This window comes from Peromyscus eremicus, chromosome 3, assembly GCF_949786415.1.
Source record: "Peromyscus eremicus chromosome 3, PerEre_H2_v1, whole genome shotgun sequence".
NCBI lineage: Eukaryota > Metazoa > Chordata > Mammalia > Rodentia > Cricetidae > Peromyscus > Peromyscus eremicus.
Genome location: NC_081418.1, coordinates 50,709,827 through 50,732,913, shown reverse-complemented (window position 1 = coordinate 50,732,913; position 23,087 = coordinate 50,709,827). Strand labels below are relative to the sequence as shown.

The window sequence follows — 23,087 nt, the reverse complement described above, 5'->3', positions numbered from 1 at the left end:
CGGATCTCTGAGTTCGAGGCCAGCCTGGTCTACAGAGCGAGATCCAGGACAGGCACCAAAACTACACGGAGAAACCCTGTCTTGCGGGGTGGGAGGAAGCCCTAGGTGCCATCCTTTGTACTGGTAGGTTAAAAAAGGAAACCATTACTTGAGATTGCTTTGACGTGTAAGGGGCAGTGGATGTACTTTGGTTGCTAGAGTGCTTGCCTCAATTCACAAGGCCCTGGACCTCATTGATCCCTAGAACCTCATAAATGGGGCCTGGGGTGTGCACACAGACCTATAATCCCAGCACTCAGAGGGGAGTAGTTCGGGGTCGTGCTGGGAAGTTAACATAGAGAGTTCAAGGACACCTTGGACTGCATGAGATAGCTCTTTCTTATAAAAGGACTTTATTTGCTGGTCATTTCTGCAGTGCTGGGCACAGAACCTATGGCCTTGTGTGAAAAGTTCTTTCATAATAGTTTCCCAGGGCTTGTCAGTCCCTGTAGCTCTTTCTTATGGCATCTGTTTTGTTTGTTGGTTTTGGTTTTGGTTTTTTGAGACAGGGTTTCTCTGTGTAGCTTTGGCATCTCTCCTGGAACTCTGTAGACCAGGCTGGCCTCAAACTCACAGAGATCCGCCTGGCTCTGCCTCCCGAGTGCTGGGATTAAAGGCGTGCGCCACCACCGCCCGGCATGATTTTTTTTTTCTTTTTTTTTTTTCCGGAGCTGAGGACCAAACCCAGGACCTTGTGCTTGCTAGGCAAGCGCTCTACCACTGAGCTAAATCCCCAGCCCCTTGTCCAGATTCTTACAGCATTTGTTATTTGGGTTTTTGTTTGTTTTGTTTTGTTTTTTTGAGACAGGGTATCTCCATGTGTCCCTGGCTGTCCTGAAACTCACCATGAAGACCAAGGCTGGCCTCGAACCCACAGAGAGCCACTTTTACTCCTGAGTGCTGAGATTAAAGAGGTGTGCCACTGCACCCGGCTGTTATTTGGTTTTTGTTTTTTACAATTTTGTGTGTATTGATTTTATGTGTGTATTAACATACATGTGCATTGCACATACGGTCTTCAGAGGGAAGCTCTCAGGGCCTGTTGTCTCCCTTCAATGTGGGCTCTGGAACAAGCCCATCTTGTGGGCAGGTGCTTTGCCATTTTTTTTCTGGTGACTGCCGTTCTGACGGGGGTAAGAGGGAATCTCAGTGTAGTTCTGCTGTCTCTGATGGTGTGTTTGTTTGTGGTCATTTGAGAACTGGATGGACCCCAGCCCTTCTCTCTGGCCCCCCGCTGTGGAAGCCCCACCATTAGCCACACTGAACCGGCCTTTTCTCTCTGTGTTCCCCCTGCAGCACACTGTCCACGTGCTGCCACGCGATGGTGGCCCTCATCTACCCCTTCAGCTGGCAGCACACCTACATCCCAGTGTTACCACCGGCCATGATTGACATAGTGTGCTCACCCACACCCTTCCTCATCGGGCTGCTCTCCAGCTCGCTGCCACTGCTCAGGGAGCTGCCACTGGAAGAGGTGAGCCCCGGGTCCCTGCACCCTCCTTCCTCGGCACACAGAGAGGAGGAGAGTCCTGGGCAGAAGTGGGAAGATGCCAGGGCTTTCTCTGTGACAGGTCCTTCCCAGAGTCTCCCATCAATCAACCCCTTGGTGACTTTAAGCACCGTTTTCCCTTCTGAATGGAGTGGCCTGTAGAAGCCCTGACATCAGACATAGCCATCTGCCCCAGCCTCCTGTCTCCCCACACTGATCAGAGAAAGCAGTAACTGGAATGTGTGCTTGGACTGATGACGAAGAAGCAGGGACTTAGTTATGTCATTGAAAAGCGCACGCCTTTAATCCCAGCACTCGGGAGGCAGAGCCAGGAGGATCTCTGTGAGTTTGAGGCCAGCCTGGGCTACCAAGTGAGTTCCAGGAAAGGTGCAAAGCTACACAGAGAAACCCTGTCTCGAAAAACCAAAAAAAAAAAAAAAAAAAAAAAAGAAAAGACATGGGGTGTGGCTGGCAAGATGGTTCGTACCCAGCCTGATAACTGAGTTCAGTCCCTTCAGAGGTGCGTGGTGGAAAGAGAACACTGACTCCTGAAAGGTGAGCTCTGACTTCCACATGTATGCTGTGACACACGCACGCACACACGCACGCACGCAACAATAAAGGAAGAAAGGGAAAGAGAAGGATCGGAGGCCACAGGGAAGTACTGTCGTAGAGCAGCCGTCTACCATGCAGGAGCCCCTAGGTCCAACCTCCAGTACAAGAAACATAATAATAATTAATGAAGGCTAGAATTAAAGAGAGGAAAAAGGAATCTACAAACCTGGGTATGGTGGTCACACCCATGTGCTCCAGCACTTACCAGCCGAGGCAGGAGGATCTCAAGATTGAAGTCAGCCTGGGCTACATAACAAGACACGCAAAATAAAACCACAATATAGTTGTAATACCACCCAGGATTTTATAGATCAGTGTGCAAGGCAGGAAGGGCTATTTGGTACCTCTGTAGTTATTCGGTCCCTTCCTCTAAATAGTTTCTGACCTGCCCTGTCTGTGTACCAGGGACCCCAGTAGTCAGTATAGGAAACAGGAACCAAATTCTGCTCAGCTCTGAACTTGGTGAGGATGCCAGTCCATCTGTTCTCCATTATCCCAGGACTGGGGATGCTTGTCCTTTCATTGTGTGAAGGCAAAGAGTTTATGAGGGTCTCTCAACATGGCAGAGCCTGTTTCCAGCTGTGGCCAGGCAGGCCATCCAACCTCTGTTCTTCCTCTGTCACAGTCCGCCACCTAAGCTAGGGTCTGCATGAGGGTCCACCCTAGAGACAACACATAAGCGTGCCCTTAAGCTTTGTACATGAGGCATCTCGTTCATACCACCCTGTGGCCCTACATCTCAACCCACACTGAGGAGAGAGGTGTTCCCTCCTGAAAACTGTAACTAACAAAGACACAGAGCCTGTAGCCTGACAGTGTCCCCAGGCCACACTCCTAGTCTCCCCCCTTATCCCTCTGGGAAACTGGTAGGTCAGTGAACAGCTCAGGGGTAAAAGGGTGACTCCCCAACACGGAGTGGACAGAGTTAAGTAGAACTCCAGAAAGTAGGGGCATCTTACATCTTTTGTCCCCCATCTCAGTAGCGCATAAATAGACAAACAAAAAGAAACAGAGAAGCTCTGCCACAGTCAGAACAGGGCTGAGAATCCAGCTGCTGACACATGGGTCCTGGCCTTCATTACCAGGCTAGGACACCCCTCAGTCCATGTCAGAACACACGTACAGTACATGTTCTCAACTCCATCTCCACTTTTCTCCCCCAAGCCCTAATGACAGTACCCACCCCTTTTCCTCTGTCCTGCAGGTTCTTGTGGTCGATCTCATCAATGACCGGTTCCTCAGGCAGGTGAGTAGGAAGCCAGCTCAGCCTGCTTCTCCCATGCCTTCGCTTCTGCCACAGGGTTCACCTCCAGCTCTGGAAAGACTCTCTAGCAAGCCTGGACTTGCTAGCCCAGCTGGACACTGGGGCCACCCAGGCCGAGGCCAGCCGAGGATGAGGCAGCAAAGAGGAAGCCCTTAGCCGAGACAGGCACAAAAAGGCCTCGACCAATGAATACTCAGGACACGGGCTGGAGAGATGGATTAGCAGTAAAGAGTTCATGCTGCTCAATGGACTTGTAAAGAATTCAAGTTCATTTCCCAGCACCCAGGCAGCTCACCTTCAGCAACAGCTTCAAAGGGATTCAACAGCTTTGGCCTCCTCAGGCACTAAACTCACATGCACAGACCACGCATAGACATGGACAGACACTCACACATCATCTGAAAAAATCAATCTCACTGTTAGCTGGGCAGCGGTGCCGCACGCCTTTAATCCCAGCACTCGGGAGGCAGAGCCAGGCAGATCTCTGTGAATTTGAGGCCAGCCTGGGCTACAGAGCGAGATCCAGGACACCAAAACTACATGAAGAAACCCTGCCTCGAAAAACCAAAAAAAGAGAGAGAGAACCCCAACACTTTCACAAGAGAACTGTATAAAATTTGATCCCTAAGGTGAGGCCCGCACTGACTGGTGGCCTGTCTACAAAAGAAGGCTCTGAGGCTCTCACAGCTTACAAGAGCTAGAATGGGGATTTGAACCTCAAATTTCTGACTCTAAGCATATCCCTTCCTACTAAACTAGGAGCTGAGGCTATTACGATGGCTCAGTGGATAAAAGGCTCTTGCCAGAGCCTAATGACCTAAGTTCAAGTCTCAGGACCCACATGGTGAAACAAGAGAACCCTATACACATGCACACACGCACGCACTCACACACGCACATGCACACTCACTAATAAAACAAAAAAAGCTCTGGGCGGTGGTAGCCCATGCCTTTAATCCTAGCACTGGAGAGGCAGAGGCAGGAGGATCTTTGATTTTGAGGCCAGTCTGGTCTACAGAGTGAGTTCCAGGACAGTCAGGGCTACACAGAAACCCTGTCTCGAAAACAAACAAAAACTAAAAAGCCAGGCATGGTGGTGCATACCTTTGATCCTAGTACTCAGGCAGAGGCAGGAGGATCTCTATGAGTCTGAGGCCAGCCTGGTCTACATAGTGAGTCCCAGGCTAGCCAGGGCTACACAGTGAGGCCTTGTCACACACACACACACACACACACACACACACACACACAGTTTAAACTATGAGCTGAACTACCTGCCCAGAGATGGGACTGGCACATGGCTCGCCAGGCGTAGCTGTGCCCACCTGCATCTCCTGCCTTACAGATGGAGGACGAGGATTCCATTCTGCCCCGGAAGCTTCAGGTAGCCCTGGAACACATTCTGGAGCAGAGGAATGACCTGGCCTGTGACCAGGATGGAGGCCCGCTGGACTGTGTGCATGGTAAATGCCAGGACTTGAACAGCTGGCTGGTTGAGTGAGAAAGTAGGGGCATGAGGAGAAAAAGTGGGGTTCCGCCTTCCATTTGGATTTCATTCCAACAATAATTGTAGGAATTTCCCCCACTTTCTCCATCTAGGTGCTAAAATACTTCTAAAAGGGGCAAGGCTGACTTTAAGTGCCTTTCCTCTTGGCTGGTCACAGGTGGGGAGAAGCTGTGGAGGAAGTAGCTGTGCTATAGTCAATAACTGCCTGTCCTGGGCTCCGGCCCACCAAGCTTACTATTACGATCTTTGTCCCCTTTGCTCAGGCCCTGAGTCCAGCCCCTTGAACGACCTGGTATCAGAAGCCTTTGTCCGATTCTTTGTGGAGGTTGTGGGCCACTACTCCTTGTTCCTGACGTCGGGCGAGGAGAGGAGTCTGCAGCGAGAGGCCTTCAGAAAAGCTGTCTCCTCTAAGAGCCTGCGACGCTTCCTGGAGGTCTTCATGGAGACCCAGACTTTCCGCGGCTTTATCCAGGAGCGGGAACTACGCAGGCAGGATGCCAAAGGTTAGGACACCAAAACCCTGCCGGGGCAGTGAGGGCAGAGGCGCTGGGCTCTGAGTGGCTGAAGAGCATGAGGAAGAGGTGGACAAGGATGTAGGCAATACAGTACCCCAGCCTCCACAGGGCTGCCTCCACCCACACCTGAACAAGGATGTAGGCAATACAGTACCCCAGCCTCCACAGGGCTGCCTCCACCCACACCTGAACAAGGATGTAGGCAACACAGTACCCCAGCCTCCACAGGGCTGCCTCCACCCACACCTGAACAGTGAGCGTGGCCTACTCTGCTTCTCCCAGGCTTCCCCTGTCCCTCCTGCTTCTCCACAGCCCCCTCTGCCCTTCCCCTCTGCCCTTCTTCCTGCCCGGAGACTGTAGAAGGATAAAGATTCAGGAGACTCTGGGCTGGGGCCTGGGGCCTGGAGCCAGCACTGCAGAATCTGGACATCCTGCCTCAGTTACCATCCATGCCAGCCTTTCTTCTCCCTCCTCCTCCTCTGAATTCTTCTCTCTTCCTTCTCCCTGTCCCTGTCTGCATAGGCGCCATCGTGCTTCTAGGGAGAAAGGGAGCCAGGAGCACGAAATGACGGAGACACTGTCCCAGCCCATTTTGTCCATTGTCTTGGACGTTCTGGGGATCTAAAATCTAGGAGTGCTGGTAAAGGCGGTTTTGATGGGAGCTAAACCTGGGAAGGGAAGGCGCTTACCTCTGCAGCATGGCTACACAGAGCCCAGAAGGTTCCAGAAGAGCAGCTGGCCCCACCCCTGGGATTTCTCTGGTGTTAGGAACTCAGCTCAAAGCCCTGCACTCCCATAGCCATTTCCACAGGAGAGACAGGCAGCCATACTTGAGGCTGTGATAAAGATTTGATTAGAGGGTGTGGGAGGACAGGCCTCATTCTAGGTCCCTCTTCAGAAGAGCTGTCAGGTACATTTCAGCCAGGGTTACAAGTCACTATTGGTAAGAAAGGTAGCAGGAGCCGGAGGTGGTGAAACGCGTCTTTAGTCCCCGCACTTGGGAGGGAGGCAGAGACAGGTAGACTTCTAAGTTCAAGGCCAGCCTGGTCTACAGAATGAGTTCCAGGACAGCCAGGGTTACACAGAGAAACCCTGTCTCAAAAAACAAGATAGCAGGAGGGAAATAGGATCTTTTCCCTGTGTGAGTGGGCTTTATAGCTGTCCACAGACAGCTGTTACGGGAGGGGGGGCAATTATAAGGACAGTAAAAATCCTCATAAACCTCATGCTTGCAAGCCTGTTTATAGGCAGAGCTGCATCTCAGAAGCAAGGCTTCCCTTTCCCGTTCTAGCCAGGAAGGTTTGTGTAGACGCACAAAGGCGAGGATCTAAAATGTCCCGGGGTCTCTTGTCACCAGGTCTGTTTGAGGTCCGAGCCCAGGAGTACCTGGAAACCTTGCCCAGCGGAGAGCACAGCGGAGTCAATAAGTTCCTCAAGGGTCTGGGTAAGGCCTGGATCCCTGTCAGCAGCCTCAGATCTCTGTCTCCCCAGAGCCAGGAACCCTCGGTGACACGGGAAGCTGGCACTAGACTGACTGCCTCTCTTAGTCTGTCCCTAGGCCCTCGGGGGGCCTCACTGTCATCCTTGCCACAGTCTGAGTCTTCTGGGAACCCAGTAGAGGAAGCAGGCCAGGGCCAGACAGGGAGTGATATAGGCGGGACTCCACCCGGCCTGCAAGCTCCCCTGGGTAGGGAAGTAAGACGCGAAGCATCAGGACTCCAGTTTAATCAGCAGGAAGATCCTCATGAGAAAAAGAGAGCACAGGCTTGGCAGTCGTGCATACCTGCACCCCCAGCATTTGGGAGGTGACGGCAGGGAAATCAGGAGTTCAGTGACCAGCAAGAAGGCTCAGCGGCTAACGACACCACACGGGCCCGAGGACCTGAGTCCACTTCCCAGATCCCATGGAAAGGTGGGAGGAGAGAACCGACCCCAGAGTTGCCCCTTAACCCCACAAGTGTGCTGGGACACCAGCTTTCCTGTGCCCTTTCCTTCCTCTCTCCCTCCCCTCTCTCCCCAATAAGATGCTCTCACTTTCTTTTCTAGGGAATAAAATGAAGTTTCTCCACAAGAAATAACCCTCATCTTGGCTCAAGGGAAAACCTCTCCACTGGGACCACACATTTCTAACAGTTCTGAGAGGCTGTGGGCTGAAGGCAGTCCCCAGCCCCAGCTCCTCCCAGGATGGAGCCTGTGAACTCGGCAGGTGGCAGAAGCTCAGGATAGCCCTGGAAGGAACCTGCCACCATGCAGCTGTTCTTACTGTGGCTGGTTCTGGGGTCTTTATATCTTAGACATTAGAAGAGAAGAAAGGTGTTTGGGTCTTCCTTCTGTCTTGCCAGGGCTGAGAAAACTCTCTCCTGCCCTACCTCATCTTTTCTGGGCCAGCCTCCTGACAGCTGCGAAGCCAGGAGGGAGAAGATCGGAAGAGTGGCCGCCACAGAAGTTATCTGAGATGTGGCTGCCCACGATCCCGGTTACTCCGGACTGGTCTATGACGCCACCTGGTGGCAGAGACTGTGGACTTCACTGTTCTTGACTGGGGGTTTTTTGCTCCTTCAAAGGAAGTCTCATAGAACAGCCTGTGGCTTTTAGGGACACGTAAAAAGAGGAAATCTTGTTAATTGTTAACAAAATGTTCTTAGGGTCCCGAAGTGTCTATTTCCTGTGGCCTAACCATGACATTTCGACCACTGCTGTGAACCTGTTCCTCATGGCCCACATAGATGGGAGGGGCTTCTGTGGTGGTTCTCATTGAGAGGGAGGAACTGGAGGAGGTCACAGCCAGCTGACCTGTGGGGGATTGTGGGAGTCTGCAAGAGTCCTGTGTGCAGCACAGGACAGTTCTCAGGCTGGCCTCGGGCTACCACCCCAGGACTGCTGGGCCCCCACTGGGTGCCACAGTGAGTAACTACTTCTGGGTCACCTGGCCTGGAGTGGGGCAGGATTAACAGGGGTGTGTGGCTGGCGTTGGGGGAAGAATATGAGCTTGGGGGCTCACATAAGCGCCTCAGTTTAGTTAACTTTACCGATAGCAATATTCTGTGTATTTTTATATTGCCCCTAAGTGATCACTTTTAGTATTTTGGAATATACATTCTTTTCTAACTTATTTTCTATTATACTGTTTTACTTAAGAACTCCAAGTGAATGAATGAATAAATAAATAATAAATAAATATCTTTATCAACATTCCTAGTGAGTGTATAATATTTTATGAAGATTTTTGTATTTGACTTAAGCAGAAACAAAAATAAATTTGGGGAAATATGCTAGACCATGTGCATGAAGAGGCTTTTTTCAATGTTCTTATATTAAAAGGGGAAACACGCTGCATGTGTAAAGAATCTGGCCAGCAAGGTGGTTCCTCAGGTGACGGCTCCTCAGCCTGGCAACCCGAAGTCAATCTCCACAAGCCACATAAGGGTAGAAGGAGAGGACCGGACTCCACAGAGTTGTCCTTTGACCTCCACATGTGTGCTGTGGCGCACACACCCTGCACACGCACACATCACACATCACACATCACACGCTATTTTTGAATACTTTAAAGGATTGGTGAGTTGACTTTTAACATATTCATAAGATAAGAAGGAGATTGAAACGCCTGGCACACCAGGCCTGACCCCTGAGTTCTGTCCCCAGGACCCACATGGTGGAAGAAGAGAACCAGCTCCCACAAGGGCCCTCTGACCTCCGTGTGTGTCATGCCATGTGCTTGTGCACACGTGCAAACATACAAATGAAGTAAAACATTTAAATAGAAATTAATGTGTATATTACTCATATATTAAATATACTCCTAGGAAGTACACATGCAGGTCATGAGAATATTGTCCGATCAAGTACACAAATAACAATATCCGTTAGCTGAGCCTGGTTAATGTATTGGAACATGAATGCCCTCTTCCGTCCTCTGTCCAGATACCTTCCCTCACACTTTTGTAAGTTTAAAGAAAATCAACTAGCATTACCCATAGTGTGCAAAGCAGCAGATTAGACCAAGAAGAGTTGGAGGGGGAAACAAAGCAGTAGCTTTGCAATGACTGCTCAGTCTGGGGCTGGTTCTATGTTCCTGCTTGTTTGTTTTGATGGGAGCGGGTAGTAATACTGTCTTGCTGGCCTTGAATTTGCCAAAATCCTTCTGCCTGAACCTTCCTGATCACAAGGTCACAAGCATGCACCCCCTGACCATGGGGCAGATTTAGACAGACAGTGTCCTTAGTTGAGAAACAGGACTGCTGGAATGCCTGATGTGGGAGATGATGTCAGAGCCCCCCTAGTCTTTATATCTTGCCTCCTGAGGCTCGTCCAAAACTGTCCTATAGTTCCTGTCTTTTAATAGGATACACATTCGGGCTGGAGAGATGGCTCGGAGGTTAAGAGCACTGGCTGCTCTTCCAGAGGTCCTGAGTTCAATTCCCACCAACCACATGGCGGCTCACAACCATCTGTAATGAGATGTAGTGCCCTCTTCTGGCCTGCAGGAATACAAGCAGGCAGAACACTGTATACATAATAAATAAATAAATCATAAAAAAAAAAAAGGTACACATTCTGGCAGTGGTGGCGCACACCTTTAATCCCAGCACTCAGGAGGCAGAGCCAGGGAGATCTCTGTGAGTTCGAGACCAGCCTGGTCTATATAGCAAGATCGAGGACAGGCACCAAAACTACACAGAGAAACCCTGTCTTGAAAAACCCAAAACAAACAAATAAATAAATAAATTCAGGTCTTATGTATTTGTAATCCAGCACGGGGGAAGTGGTGACAGGCAGGTTCCTCTGCCTCGAGTGGCCAGCCAACCTAATAGGTGATTCCCAAACCAGTAAGAGAACTTGTCTCAAAAACAAAAACAAAACAAGACAAAAACGGGGTGTTGGGATAATCTCTTTGTACATTATGTAAAGATGTGTCTCTGTTTTACCTCACCTGCCTAAGGAACCGTCCGATTGGTTTAATAAAGAGCTGAATGGCCAACAGCTAGGCAGGAGAGGATAGGTGGGACTTCCGGACAGAGATGGGAACTCTGGGAAAGAATCTGACCTGAGAGATTCACCAGCCAGCCTCGAAGGAAGTCGGATGTCAGGTACCGAGGAGAGGTAACAAGTCACAGGACAAAAATGAAGATGAATACAAACGGTTAATGGAAGTTTTAAGAGCTAGTTGGGAATAAGGCTAAGCTAAGGCCAAGCTTTCATACTTAATAAGAAGTCTCCCTGTCATTATTCGGGGGCTGGCATTCCAAAGAAAGACCCATTACGTGGGGGACTACGGAGCAATGGCTCAGCAGTAAAGACTCTGCTGTTCCAAAGGACCTAGATTCAGTTCCCAGCACCCACGTGATGCCTCACAACCATCTATGATTCCAGTTCTAGGGGATTCAATGCCCATTTCTGGCCCCTACTGTTACTTACAGTCATATCATGTACACATAAACATATACGTGAATAAGCAATAAAATACAATTAAAACAAACAAGGTGGAGGTGAGTATGGAGCCTTAGTGAGACAGCTCAGTGAGTAAGGTCCCAGCGCCAGGCCTAATGACCTGAGTTCAATCCTCAGGCCCACATGGTAGATAAAGAAAACTGACTCCTACAAATTGCCCTCTGACTTCCACTAACAGGCCATAGAACATATGTGCATGCACACACACACAAACACACACACACACAAACACACACACACTATTCAAACAAATAATGGCAACTACACATGCATATACACAGGTACACATTTAAAACTAAACAGGGAAAAAGACACAAAACAGAGATGCTGTAAAGATGGCTCAGTGGTTAAGAACAGTTGCTGTTCTTGCAGAGGACCAGGGTTCAAATCCTGTTAGCCAGTCAGGAAGCTCACAATTGCCTATAATTCTAGCTCCAGGGGGGTTGATACCCTCTTCTGGGGCACCTGCATGCAAGCACATGGGCGGGCACACACACACACACACACACACACACACACACACACACACACACACATACATTGTTTTTAAATGCTTGAAAAAAGAGAATATGTACAGCCATAAAAACCAATAAATGGATGACATTCCTTCTCAAAGGGAGAGGCCTCATTAGTGCTGGAGACAGCTTTTTCTTCATCCCAGGTACCCAGATACCTGCAGCATGCTAATCAAGCCCTTTATGGCAGGTGCTACAAAAGAAACCACATGAAGAATTCTACGGGCTTGGTGAAGGTGAGGTTACAGCAAAGGGGTTGCAGAGGCTGAGGGGTGTGGTATAATCTCCTGCTCTCTTGTCTTTGTTTCCCTGAGCCCCAGGCCAGCGCATGATAAGCCTGCACACTCCTGCAGCCTTGGCATTCTTTACTATTTCCTTATTTAATTTCAATGAAAATCATAGGACATGTATGCCTGCACGTCAGAAAAGGGCACCAGATCTCATTGCAAATGGTTATGAGCCACCATGTGGTTTGCTGGGAATTGAACTCAGGACCTCTGGAAGAGCAGCCAGTGCTCTTAACCTCTGAGCCATCTCTCCAGCCCCCAAATTAGCCATTTTTAAAATAAACAATTCAGGGCCATGCAGTACATTCATGCTGTACAATCACAACCTCTCTTATATTCCCAAACATTTTCCTTCTCCCAAAATAGAATGCACATCCATTTTGCAGCGCTCCCAGCGAGGTAGACGTTGGTGGATGGGCGGGGTCACTCCAAGCCTGACCAGAGGCAAGAACAGGAAAAGGCAAAACAAGGCAGGTGAACAAGGCCACTACTGCCCACACCTGTCAAGGCCAATTAATTCTGTTCCATGGCTCTCCAGGGACCACACCTTGGCCTCACCCAGGCCCTACGTGGAGTTCAGCTGCCAACTTCTGGCTACAATTAAGTGGCCTGGTGCCAGTTTCCCTGTGTCCCTTACCTACCCACTCTTTCTCTCCTTTTCCTAATCGACCCTAGCACAAAGTCTACAAGAACAGCCTTGCATACTACAACCAAAGCTCGCAGCCCGCCGTCCCTTCCCAGTAGGGTTAATTCGCTTACCCCTTGGGCAGAGTCTGGGCTAGCTGGTTCTTTTGGAGGAGAACACAGGTTCACTGCAGACTCACACAGACCTAGCCCAGCGCTTAAGCAAGGGACTGTGGTGCAGCAGGACCATGCTCACACACGAGCTAAAAGAGCAGCAGACCAGTAGGGACTGGCCACCGTGTAACCAGGATGGCCCCTGCCCACCCAGTTCCTCAAGTTTCCCTGGGAGCTGTGGAGCCAAGAGCTCTGGATGGAGGCTGCTCTCCACCCCACCTCTCTGCCTTATCAGCCTATGGGGAAAGTCCAACCAGGACCAGAGATGGCTTAGCAGCCCTCCAGGCAGCATCTGTTAACAGGACTCTCAGTGAAGCTGGTGAGTTTCCTAGCCATGTTGAAAACAGGGTAACAGATTCGAGAGACTAGAAAAAGTGAGGTGGGTTTTTTGTTGTTTGATTTTCTGTGGGCTCTGGTTTGGTTTGGTTTTGAGACAAGCCCTCTCTACTATGTATCCCTAACCAGCCTGGAAGTGTCAGTCAGGCTGGTCTCAATGTCATAGAATAGCCCTGCCTCTGCCTCACAAGTGCTGGGATTAAAGGTGTGTGTCATGCCCTCCTGGAAACAGTTTGGCAGAAAGGGATGCCGGTGTAGAGAAAAGGCAAAAATGGCTGGAGTAATGATTTGACAGAGGGCACTGTCTTAAGTCCTCAGATGGGGAGAAATTCATGTCCTCTTCTACAGGCTGGGACGTCCACATCCCCAGCGCCTCATCTCATTGGCCTAAAACACAAAGCCTCATCCAATGAACAACTTGGGGCTTGAGATTGCCCCTGAAGAACCAGCCTGCCTCCCTCCATCTTAGACTTGAAAGCCATCTTACAGTACAGACAAACTGGGTTCGTTCCTGTTTATGATTAAACTAGGATTGGACGGTGCCCCACCTGTAACTGTAACTCCACATGGCTCTGTACTGCCTGTCCTAGGAATGCCAATCGTGTCTTTGTTTCAAAAAGTTGTTCATAACCATCTGGCAACCCCACTTTGTTTCAAAAGGTTGTATGTCACAAATCATTCTCTGTACAGCCAGCTCCCAAATAACGACATGGAGACTTCTTATTAAGTAGGAAAGCTCGCCTTTAGCTTAATTATCTTTTTTTTTTTAAGATTTATTTATTTATTATGTATCCAGTGTTCTGTCTGCACATATCCCTGCAGGCCAGAAGAGGGTGCCAGATCTCATTACAGATGGTTGTGAGCCACCATGTGGTTGCTGGGAATTGAACTCAGGACCTTTGGAAGAACAAACAGTGCTCTTAACCTCTGAGCCATCTCTCCAGCCCCTAGCTTAATTATCTTATCCCACTAGCTCTTAGAACTTAAGTTAACCCATTTATTTTAATCTACAGTCTGTGACAAGGCTAGTTACCTCACCTCTCTGTACTGCTCAGGCTGCTTCCTCTGTGTCTGGCTGGTGACCCCACCTTCTTCTCCCCAGGGTTCTCTCTCTGTCCCCAGAAGTCCCACCCTAACCTCTCCTGCTTAGCTATTGACCGGTCAGCTCTTTATTAAACCAATCACAACGACACACCTTCACACAGTGTACAGGAATATTCCGCCACAGTTATCTGGCCACCTGTTCCTACCATGCTCTGACTCTGACTATCTGTTAGGCCCACCTTGCAACCATGTCTTTGTTTCAAGAGGTCATTAGGACTAACTTGTCTGTCCTGCTCCTATAACCCCTCCTATTTTGCCTGCCAAATCCCCCATTTGGAAACCCCTACCCCGAGCTAGAAAAGCCTTGTCTTCCTCAAATCCAATACTGACCTCTCCAACCCGCACTTGTGGGGAGGCAACCCATATGGACAAATAAAAAGGCTTTCTTGAATTAATTGCTTGCTTTAATTAATTTGGCCATGATAATTCGGGTCAATGGTCTTTCTCCTCCCATATTTGGGATTAACACCCCCCACACTCCCATCCCATTCTGGGCTCCGGCACTTAGAAGACCACCTGTAACTTACTAGCTCTCAGAATTCTGGGACAAGCAGATGCTAGCCCCCAGCTAAGGGAGGGAGGGGGCTAGCATCTGCTGCACCTCTGTAACTCCAATGTACTCTAAGCCTGCTTCATATTGAAAATGGACCATTGCTCAGTATTTTGATGTCTAGTTTCTTGAGTTCAAAACCTGAACAATCCAATTAAAAAATGACCTAAAGAGCTAAACAGAGGATTCTCAAAAGAAGAATCACAAATGGCTGAAAGACATTTAAAGAAATGCTCAACATCCTTAATCATCAGAGAAATGCAAATCAAAACGACTCTGAGATACCACCTTACACCTGTCAGAATGGCTATGATCAAAAACACTAATGACAGTCTATGTTGGAGAGGATGCAGAGCAAAGGGAACACTCTTCCACTGTTGGTGGGAATGCAAACTTGTACAACCACTGTGAAAATCAGTATGGCAGTTTCTCAGAAAATTGGGAATCAATCTACCTCAAGACCCAGCCATACCACTCTTGAGCATATACCCAAGGAATGCTCAATCATACCACAAAGATAAATGCTCAACTATGTTCATAGCAGCACTATTTGTAATAGCCAGAACCTGGAAACAACCTAGATGCCCGTCAACTGAAGAATGGATGAAGAAAATGTGGTACATATACACAATGGAGTACTACTCAGCAGAGAAAAACAATGACAGCATGAAATTTGCAGGCAAATGGATGGAACTAGAAAAAATCATCCTGAGTGAGGTAACCCAAACCCAGAAGGACAAACATGGTATGTACTCAATCATAAGTGGATTCTAGATATAAAGCAAAGAACAATCAGACTGCAACCCACAGAACCAGGGAGGCTATATAGCAGGGGGGACCCTAGGATGATTGTGGCTTATAATAAGCTTTGGTTTTACTCAATTACTAGGCAAGCCCCAATGAAACATTTACTAATTTTTTTTAAAGATTTATTTATTTATTATGTATACAGTGTTCTGTTTGTATGTATGTCTGCACACCAGAAGAGGGCACTAGTTCTCATTATAGATAGTTGTGAGCCACCATGTGGTTGGTGGGAATTGAACTCAGGACCTCTGGAAGTACAGTCAGTGCTCTTAACCTCTGAGACATCTCTCCAGCCCCGACACATTTCACTATTAGGATAAGAATTTATACTGTATCAAGCTGATAATAGAAAAATAAATAAATTAATAAAAATTTTTTAAAAAGAAAGAAAATGGACCATAACAATCTATTTCTTACACTGGGCAACATGGAGACGCTGAGCCTATAACAGCTTGGCAAGAGAGATCTTCTAGAGACATCCTTTAGCTATCAGACTATTGAAACAATGGACCACCTCCCTCAGTTAATTTGCCCAGGAATCCAGTGCTGGGGCACAGGAAAGGGAGAGGGGTTTCTGGGTTCAGGTGGAGGAGGGATGTGCCTCACTGGAAGAGATTTCACATCCTTCTGACAGCTTAAATCGATGCATACATATTTCCTGGCTTTTGTTTCAGCTTTCTGTTTCTTTTTTCAAAGCATCTCTCAATGCAGCCCTGGTTGGCCAGGAAGGAAGGGTGTGGACCAGATTTGGATCCTCCTGCCTTTGCCTCCTAAGTGTTCTGACTAAAGGTGTACACCTCCACAGACGGCTTATTTCATCTTCTGTATAAAAATTGTTAGCCTGTCACAGAAACAGCAGAGAGAAACCAGGAATCTTTCTTCAACATCTTTTAGTCAAACTGTAAACAAATGGATTTCCCTTTATCGCTATTTCCTGGTCTGTTTTAAGAAGCTTAAGACTATGGATCAGGATTGGAGACATGGTTCAGTACTTAAAAGATACATTGCTTTTCTCGCACCCATGACAGGTGGCTGAACTGCCTTTAACTACAGCCCCAGGAGATCCAACGCCTCTAGATTCCATGGACACCACAAACATCACACACACACACACACACACACACACACACACACACACACACACACACACACACACTTTAAAAAAAGAATTTAAAAAAAAAGACTTATGGAGCTGATACTCCTGGAACATCATTAGGAGGCAGACTCATGGCTGATACTCTGGATTGGAAATCAGGGGGATTCTTAGCTGCTGGGAGTTTCCCCTCATTCACTGACCTTGGATATCAGTTGCCTACAAATGCATATTTATTCATTGGTAAAGGAAGGAGGTTTTTGGATTTTGACTGTTCTTGTGTATGTGCAGTACTTTAGCTGTTCAGTTTTATGACGTGAGAGTTCCTGGTAAAGTCTCATAGTACAGAGCTTCGTTTCATGTTCTTGGTGCTCATCTGTGACGAAGGTACATTGAAAAGTTCATTTTGAAGGCTTGGTTAAGCCATTCACTGAACCATTGTTGGTCCTGGAATGGGAAAGTGGGTTTGTTCGGCAGAGTTCATTTTCTGTGCTTTCTACATAACCTGCTTTGACATCGTCTTTCTGGTACGGGTGAGGATCTGAGTTCAGAGGGCACTCGCTGGCAAAGATTAAGCCAGGGACACATGGTTAGAAGTAGAGACAGAGGAGTCTGGAGAGGCGGTGTGGCAGCAAACCGGAAATAAGAGCAATACACCTTGGCAGTTAATTAGAACCAAAACAGAAAAAATATACCTTGCAGGTTAAGGGTTCTGTTTGCAGTTAAGACAGTTAAGAATGAGTTCCTGTTTGTTCTGTGTTTTCGTTGACCCATCTACACCGGCTGTGCTTGATCACATGTGGATGGGGGGTACATGGGTAGGAAGTACGTCAGGGTATATGCTTGCCCCTGATTAGACCTGATATGAAATACAGTGGCCTTATGGGTGTGTTTTATAAGCCTTGGCAAAATGTGGCTTTCCATCCTGGGAACCCTGAAATGGTCCTGGCCAGAGCCCATCATCCTAGACAGTATTTAATTAAAGCTTGTTTCAAATTTGGCTCAAAAACTGTGGAACTGGTCTTTCACAATTCTCGGGTTTAGCAGTGGCTCACTGGTGAAGATTGAGGACTGCTTTTGCAGAGGATCCCGGTTTAGTGTTCAGCACCACCTGTAACTCCAGCTCCAAGAAATCCGATCCCTCCGGCCTCTGAGGGCACCAGCACTCAATGCACAAACCCACATACACACATATGCACATATACATCATTTAAAACATTAAAAGAAGCTGGACATGGTGGCGCATGCCTTTGATCCCAGCACTTGGGAGGCAGAGGCAGGTAGATCTGTGCATCTCTGTGAGTTCGAGGCCAGCCTGGTCTACAAAGTGAGTTCCAGGACAGCTAGAGCTATTACACAGAGAAGCCCTGTCTCGAAAAAACAAAAAACAAACAAAACAAAACAAAATTAAAAGAAATACTCTTTGAAGAAGAAGAAATAGAAACAGGGAGCCGGTAACACCGTTCAGTGGCTACGGGCACTTACGGCATGCCTGATGGATCACCTGAGTTCCACCTCTGGGACCCACATGGTGGAAAGAGTGAGCTAACTCCTGAAAGTTGACCTCCACATGTGCATGTGAGACACATACAAAATACATGTCTCAAGCCTTATAGCCTTCATCTCCACAGGACCTGCCTCTCTCACCTTTGGGTAGCATGGGCTTCTCTTGAGCATGCTCTATTTGTTGTATGTAGCCTAGAGAGTCTTACTATGCCAATGTTAATTTTTATGTCCCTGATCTCATACTACATTTAGATTCTGATTTACTTTTTATCTTCATGTCTGAGCGTGGAACCATTTGAACTCATCTTGAGTAACAGCTAATATGTGATGAGTGACTTCTGCTATCTGGGGCTTAAATATCTTTGGGGGGTGTTGCCTTTGTAATGAGCAACACCCCAAAAGATTCTTGGTTGTGGTGTGGTGGTACACACCCGTTACCCAAGCACTTGGGAGGTGGAGGCAGGAGGGACAAGAGTTCAAAACCAACCTCAGCCTCATAATGAGTTCAAGGTCAGCCTGAGCTATCTGAGACCCTTTCTCACAAAAACAAGCAAAAATTCTTGGCTTACCTTTGAATTTGAGTAAATTGTTGAGAGATTCCTGCTACTGTTTGTGGGCTTATGAAAAGTAGCAATGGCCAGGTATGGTGGTGCACGCCTTTAATCCCACCACTTGGGAAGCAGAGGCAGATGGATCTCTGGGGCCAGCCAGGTCTACAGAAGAAGTTTCAGGACAGCCAGGGCTACACAGAGAAACCCTGTCTCAAAGAACGAGGGAGAGAATTCCTACTGTCTGGATGCACTATGAATTAAAGTAATTCTTTTTGTAGTGTTTGTTTTTGTCTGGGGGCTGGAGAGATGATGGTTCAGTGGTTAAGAGTTCATACTGCTCTTGTGCTGGACCCAAATTCAGTTCCCAGCACTCCATCACACAGCTCACAACAGCGTGTGGCTCCAACTCCAGGGAAACCTAACATCTCTGAACTGTGGGCACCAGCATTCATGTGCACAGAACTCTTACACACACACACATACACACACACACACACACACACACACACACACACACATATACAATATTAAAAAAATCTTTAAAAAGTAAGTAAATACTTGTTTTTATTTATGTATGTGAATGCCACATATGTGCAGGTTCCCACAGAGGCCAGAAGAGGACATCGGATCCCTGGAGCTGGAGTTACAGGCAGTTATAAGCTGCCCATGTGGGTGCTAGGAACTGAGCTAGGGTCCTCTGCAAGAGCAGCAAGTGCTTTTGACCACTAAGCTATTTCTCCAGCTGCTCTAACTCTTTTGTTAGGTGTCATTTTAAGGCAAGGGACAGGAGAACTTAGGGGATAGTCCCAGCAAGACCCTATTTGAAGAAACTCTAACAATCTCAGCTGCAGATGCTCTGGGGGTCAAAGCACTCTGCTTGCAGGACTCTGTAGACCAAAGTCTCCCTTCAGATAACTGTAATGGTTTATAACAGTATTCCAGCGCCAGGAAGTACTCAGTCACCTTGTGTACCAGGAAGACGTCACCCTTTCCACTCTTCCTCACTCTTGTTTTCTTTGTTATGTGACAACTTAAAAGAACACAGTGCTTTGCCACTTGGAACTCACCCTGTAGACCAGGCTGCACTCAAACTCACAGAGATCCAACTGCCTCTACCTCCTGACTGCTGGGATTAAAGGCATGCGCCACCACAGCCCTGTGGTTTCTAATAAACGTGCTTGTTCAGTACTCTAGTGTAGGGACTTCATTCCTCATCATCTATAGGACACAGACCAAAACTGTTACAGTTTTGTATCTTAGTCTTTGTCTATTCTACTTGACCTGATGGAGACTGAAAATACGATGACTGAAGAAACAGTCCCGTTGGACACTTATCTCTGTAAGGGACTCCAGGACTTCAAAGAGAAGAGATAAATGCTTCCCCAAGCCTACCTTGACTGATTGTAGGTGACTAGAATCTTGATTTATTTTATTACATGTGTGTTGTGTGTGTGTTGGGGGGGGGTACAGAGACTAGAAGTGGGGTGTCAGAACTCTTGAGCTGGAGATGCGGACTTGTGAATCGCCCAGTGTAGATGCTATGATCTGAGCCCCTGTCCTCTCAAAGAGTAGTGAGTCTTTTGAACTACTGAGCCATCACACTAGCTCCAGGAAGCAGGATCTTAAAGGAGATGTTGGAGACGCTTGCCTTCTCAGTGAATATGGTCTCACAGGCACCATATTAGAACATACTCCATTCCTAGGACGAGAGCTCCATCAGCTTGTCCCGAAGAAGCATGCAAGGTTGGCCTGCACCTTCAGCTACAAGGATCTTGAGACACATTTTCTCCTGAAACAGACTGTAGAAAGAAATAAGATTGTATTATTTTCTTCAATAGCCAAGGGTAAGAGACAAGGAGACATAAAGGTGCTTTTGAAAGGACCAAGCAGACGCCATAACAGGCTGCTCAGTCTTTTCTCAGAGATCAGGCTTCAATTTCAGTTTCCTGAGACTTGAGCAAGCAGCTTCTGGGAGGGCCATGAACAAAAAACATAGTCCTTGCGGTAACTACCTTTCTGCATGTACTCTGTTCAAGGTTCAGCCAGTTGTTTACTGTCTGGGACCCCTCACCAACTTAGAGCTACATGCATGGGTCAATGTGAATGTGCTAGGCCAGCCAGCCATCCAGGCCTGTCCAAAAATGATAACTGTAACCCTCAACCAGTAAATTCAAAGGTTACACACCCTCACCCAATCACAAGACACAAAGGCTTGTACCACCCTGCTTGTGGTTTTTTCCCTTTAAAAACCCCTCATTCTGAGAGCTCAGGACCGTTCTCCACCTGCTGTGTTGGAGTGTTGGACAAGGACCAAGCCCAGGCTTGCTTGTAATCAATAAACCCCTGTGTGTTTTGCATCAGATATCGGCTCTGTGATGCTCTTGTTTGGGGGTCCCAAGACGCAGGCACAACACTTTATCCTTCCATGTTGGCAGGTAGTCAGTCCTGCCCCTCTCTGGTGACCTGGCTGCTCCTCTGGGTTTTGTGAAAGCCAAGGTTACATTTTAAGTTTTAATTGCTATGCCTTAGAGATGCATGAAACAAAAAGATGTTCCTGAAGTGCTGGAGGCTACTGTTTATGGAGGTACTTGATCAGATGTGGGAGGGAGGTTCAGAGGCAGGAAATACGTCAGGATATACTCTCGCCCCTGATTGGATATAGACTTGGAGGTACGTCAGGATGTATGCTTGCCCCGATTTCTCGATTGGTGGGATTAACAGTTTGTTGGCAGGCTGGCCACAGACTTCAATGACACCCCCTTTAGCACTGGCATAATGACCTTTGTTCTGAATATTTGAAAGATATTTTTACAGAGACCTTTTAGTAAACGTGAAATTTGGAGAAAGGACTTTACTTGCTGACTCCTGATTAAGCATTACACCGCAGCCCAGCATCCTGTGGGTCCATCTGATTTGGCTTCATTATGAGAGAGAAACATGTCAGAGGCAGTGACAGTATCAGAAAGTTTTCATACAGAGACCTCCCACTATTTGTCCAAGGAATCTGAAGTCTTCCTTTATGCCTGACCAAATGCACAGCATGTTGATGTTCCCAAGCCTTTTTGCCTGTGTACGATTGCTATCACAGGCCACCTGGGCAATTTGGACACACCCTGACTGTGCTCAACAACCCATGAGTGTGCTGTGACCCAGGGTTCCCAATTTTGAAACACTGGGCTCAGCCCTGAGTAGCAGCTGCTTGCACTTTGGAGAGTGTATGTATCTGCCAGTGGGACAAGCCCAAGTCAGCACTTAAGAATCTGACCCTACAAGTTCTGATGGGACTGACTACCTACAGCTCTCTGGTCCATTCCAAGACTCTGCTCATCCTGTCCTGTGTTCTACTTTGATCCTTGTGTGTTTTCAAATACGGCCCCCTTTCCCTGTAAGTTTTATACACTTAAATGCTTTCAAGCCCAATAAATAAGACCTATTTGTTTGTTCAAAAAAAGTGAAAAAAGTACTTTATGTTAATCAAAATATTTATACAGACAGCACTTTCAGCCAGGCATGCCCTTAGTGCCAGCACTTGGGGAGCAGAAGCAGATGGATCTCTGTGAGTTCAAGGCCAGCCTGGTCTACAGAGTGAGCTCCAGGACAGCCAGACAAAGCACATTACTATAACCCCATCACTGGAGGCAGAAAGATCAAAAATTCAAGGTTATCCTCTGCTACATATGGAGTTAGAGCCAAGCCTCGTCTCAAAGACAAATAAATAAATGTAGTAAATAGGCCTGCTTTGGCCTGACTTGAGGTTGCTGAAAAATAGGAAATGTCTTGGACAACTGATGGTGACAGCATAGAGCTGTGTCTCTGTTCACCCCTGAGAATTACGGGACACTGAAAGTCTTCCAATGTTGGCTCACACTTGTATTCTGTGTATGTATATATATATATATATATATATATATATATATATATATATATATATATATATAGTCTGTGCCTGAGTGTGTGCATGTGTACCATATGAGTGCAGGTGTCTGAGGAAGCCAGAAGAGGGCATCAGATTCCTTGGAACTGGATTACAGGTGGTAGTAAACTGCCATGTGGGTGGTTAGGAACAAAATCCAGGTCTTCTGTAAAAGCAGCCAGGACTCTGAACCACTGAGCCATCTCTCTAACCCCTCTGCTGATGATATTTATTGCAGTAGTTTGCACATCAAGTACAACAAAGCACTCCAGTTTCGCTAAGAGTAAGGTCATAAATCTGAAGGACATTGTAGCTACCTTGGAGGGAGAGGAGACACTCAAATAAAGAGAGACATTCATGTCCCTCCCTCTGTTATCAGAACTCAATGATCCTCTCAGAATTAGCAGGTTCCCAGGAAAGCCTCCTAGGGGAAGGAAAAGGTTAAAACTCTGGCTGTTATTTTGCTATTTCCTCCAAACGGAACCATTCCCTTCTGGGGAAGACTCCCTAGGACTCAGGAAGTAAACTAAACTCACAAACCTCAAGAAGTTCCTGAAACTTACAGGTCTCAAACCTCCCCTCCACCCTCTAAGGTTATATAAGCAGTAACAACTCGAGACAAGGAGAGACTCTCCAGCTAGCTGAGCTGCCTACAAGTTATACGGGGAGCTCCAGGGATGCAGCTTTGTGAGTCATCAGCCTGGTGGGGTGGGCTTTTCAGGGATGCTGCTGCCTTTGAGTCATCCG

At 47.6% G+C, this 23,087-nt stretch overlaps 1 protein-coding gene and 1 pseudogene across 1 annotated transcript in view; both read left to right on the top strand.

Annotated features, from left to right (window-relative positions):
- Window positions 1–8,580, top strand: part of Dennd2a (DENN domain containing 2A) — a 58,280-nt gene extending 49,700 nt beyond the window's left edge. Inside the window, exons 14-19 of the mRNA XM_059257617.1 lie at window positions 1,336–1,513; window positions 3,348–3,389; window positions 4,753–4,870; window positions 5,178–5,417; window positions 6,787–6,873; window positions 7,476–8,580. Of these exons, the coding sequence (XP_059113600.1) occupies window positions 1,336–1,513; window positions 3,348–3,389; window positions 4,753–4,870; window positions 5,178–5,417; window positions 6,787–6,873; window positions 7,476–7,507 (697 nt within the window). The 3' untranslated portion in view covers window positions 7,508–8,580. The remainder of the gene's footprint in view (window positions 1–1,335; window positions 1,514–3,347; window positions 3,390–4,752; window positions 4,871–5,177; window positions 5,418–6,786; window positions 6,874–7,475) is intronic.
- A 12,425-nt stretch (window positions 8,581–21,005) lies between these two features.
- Window positions 21,006–21,816, top strand: LOC131906249 (phosphatidylinositol-glycan biosynthesis class X protein-like; annotated as a pseudogene).
- The last annotated feature ends 1,271 nt before the right edge of the window (window positions 21,817–23,087 follow it).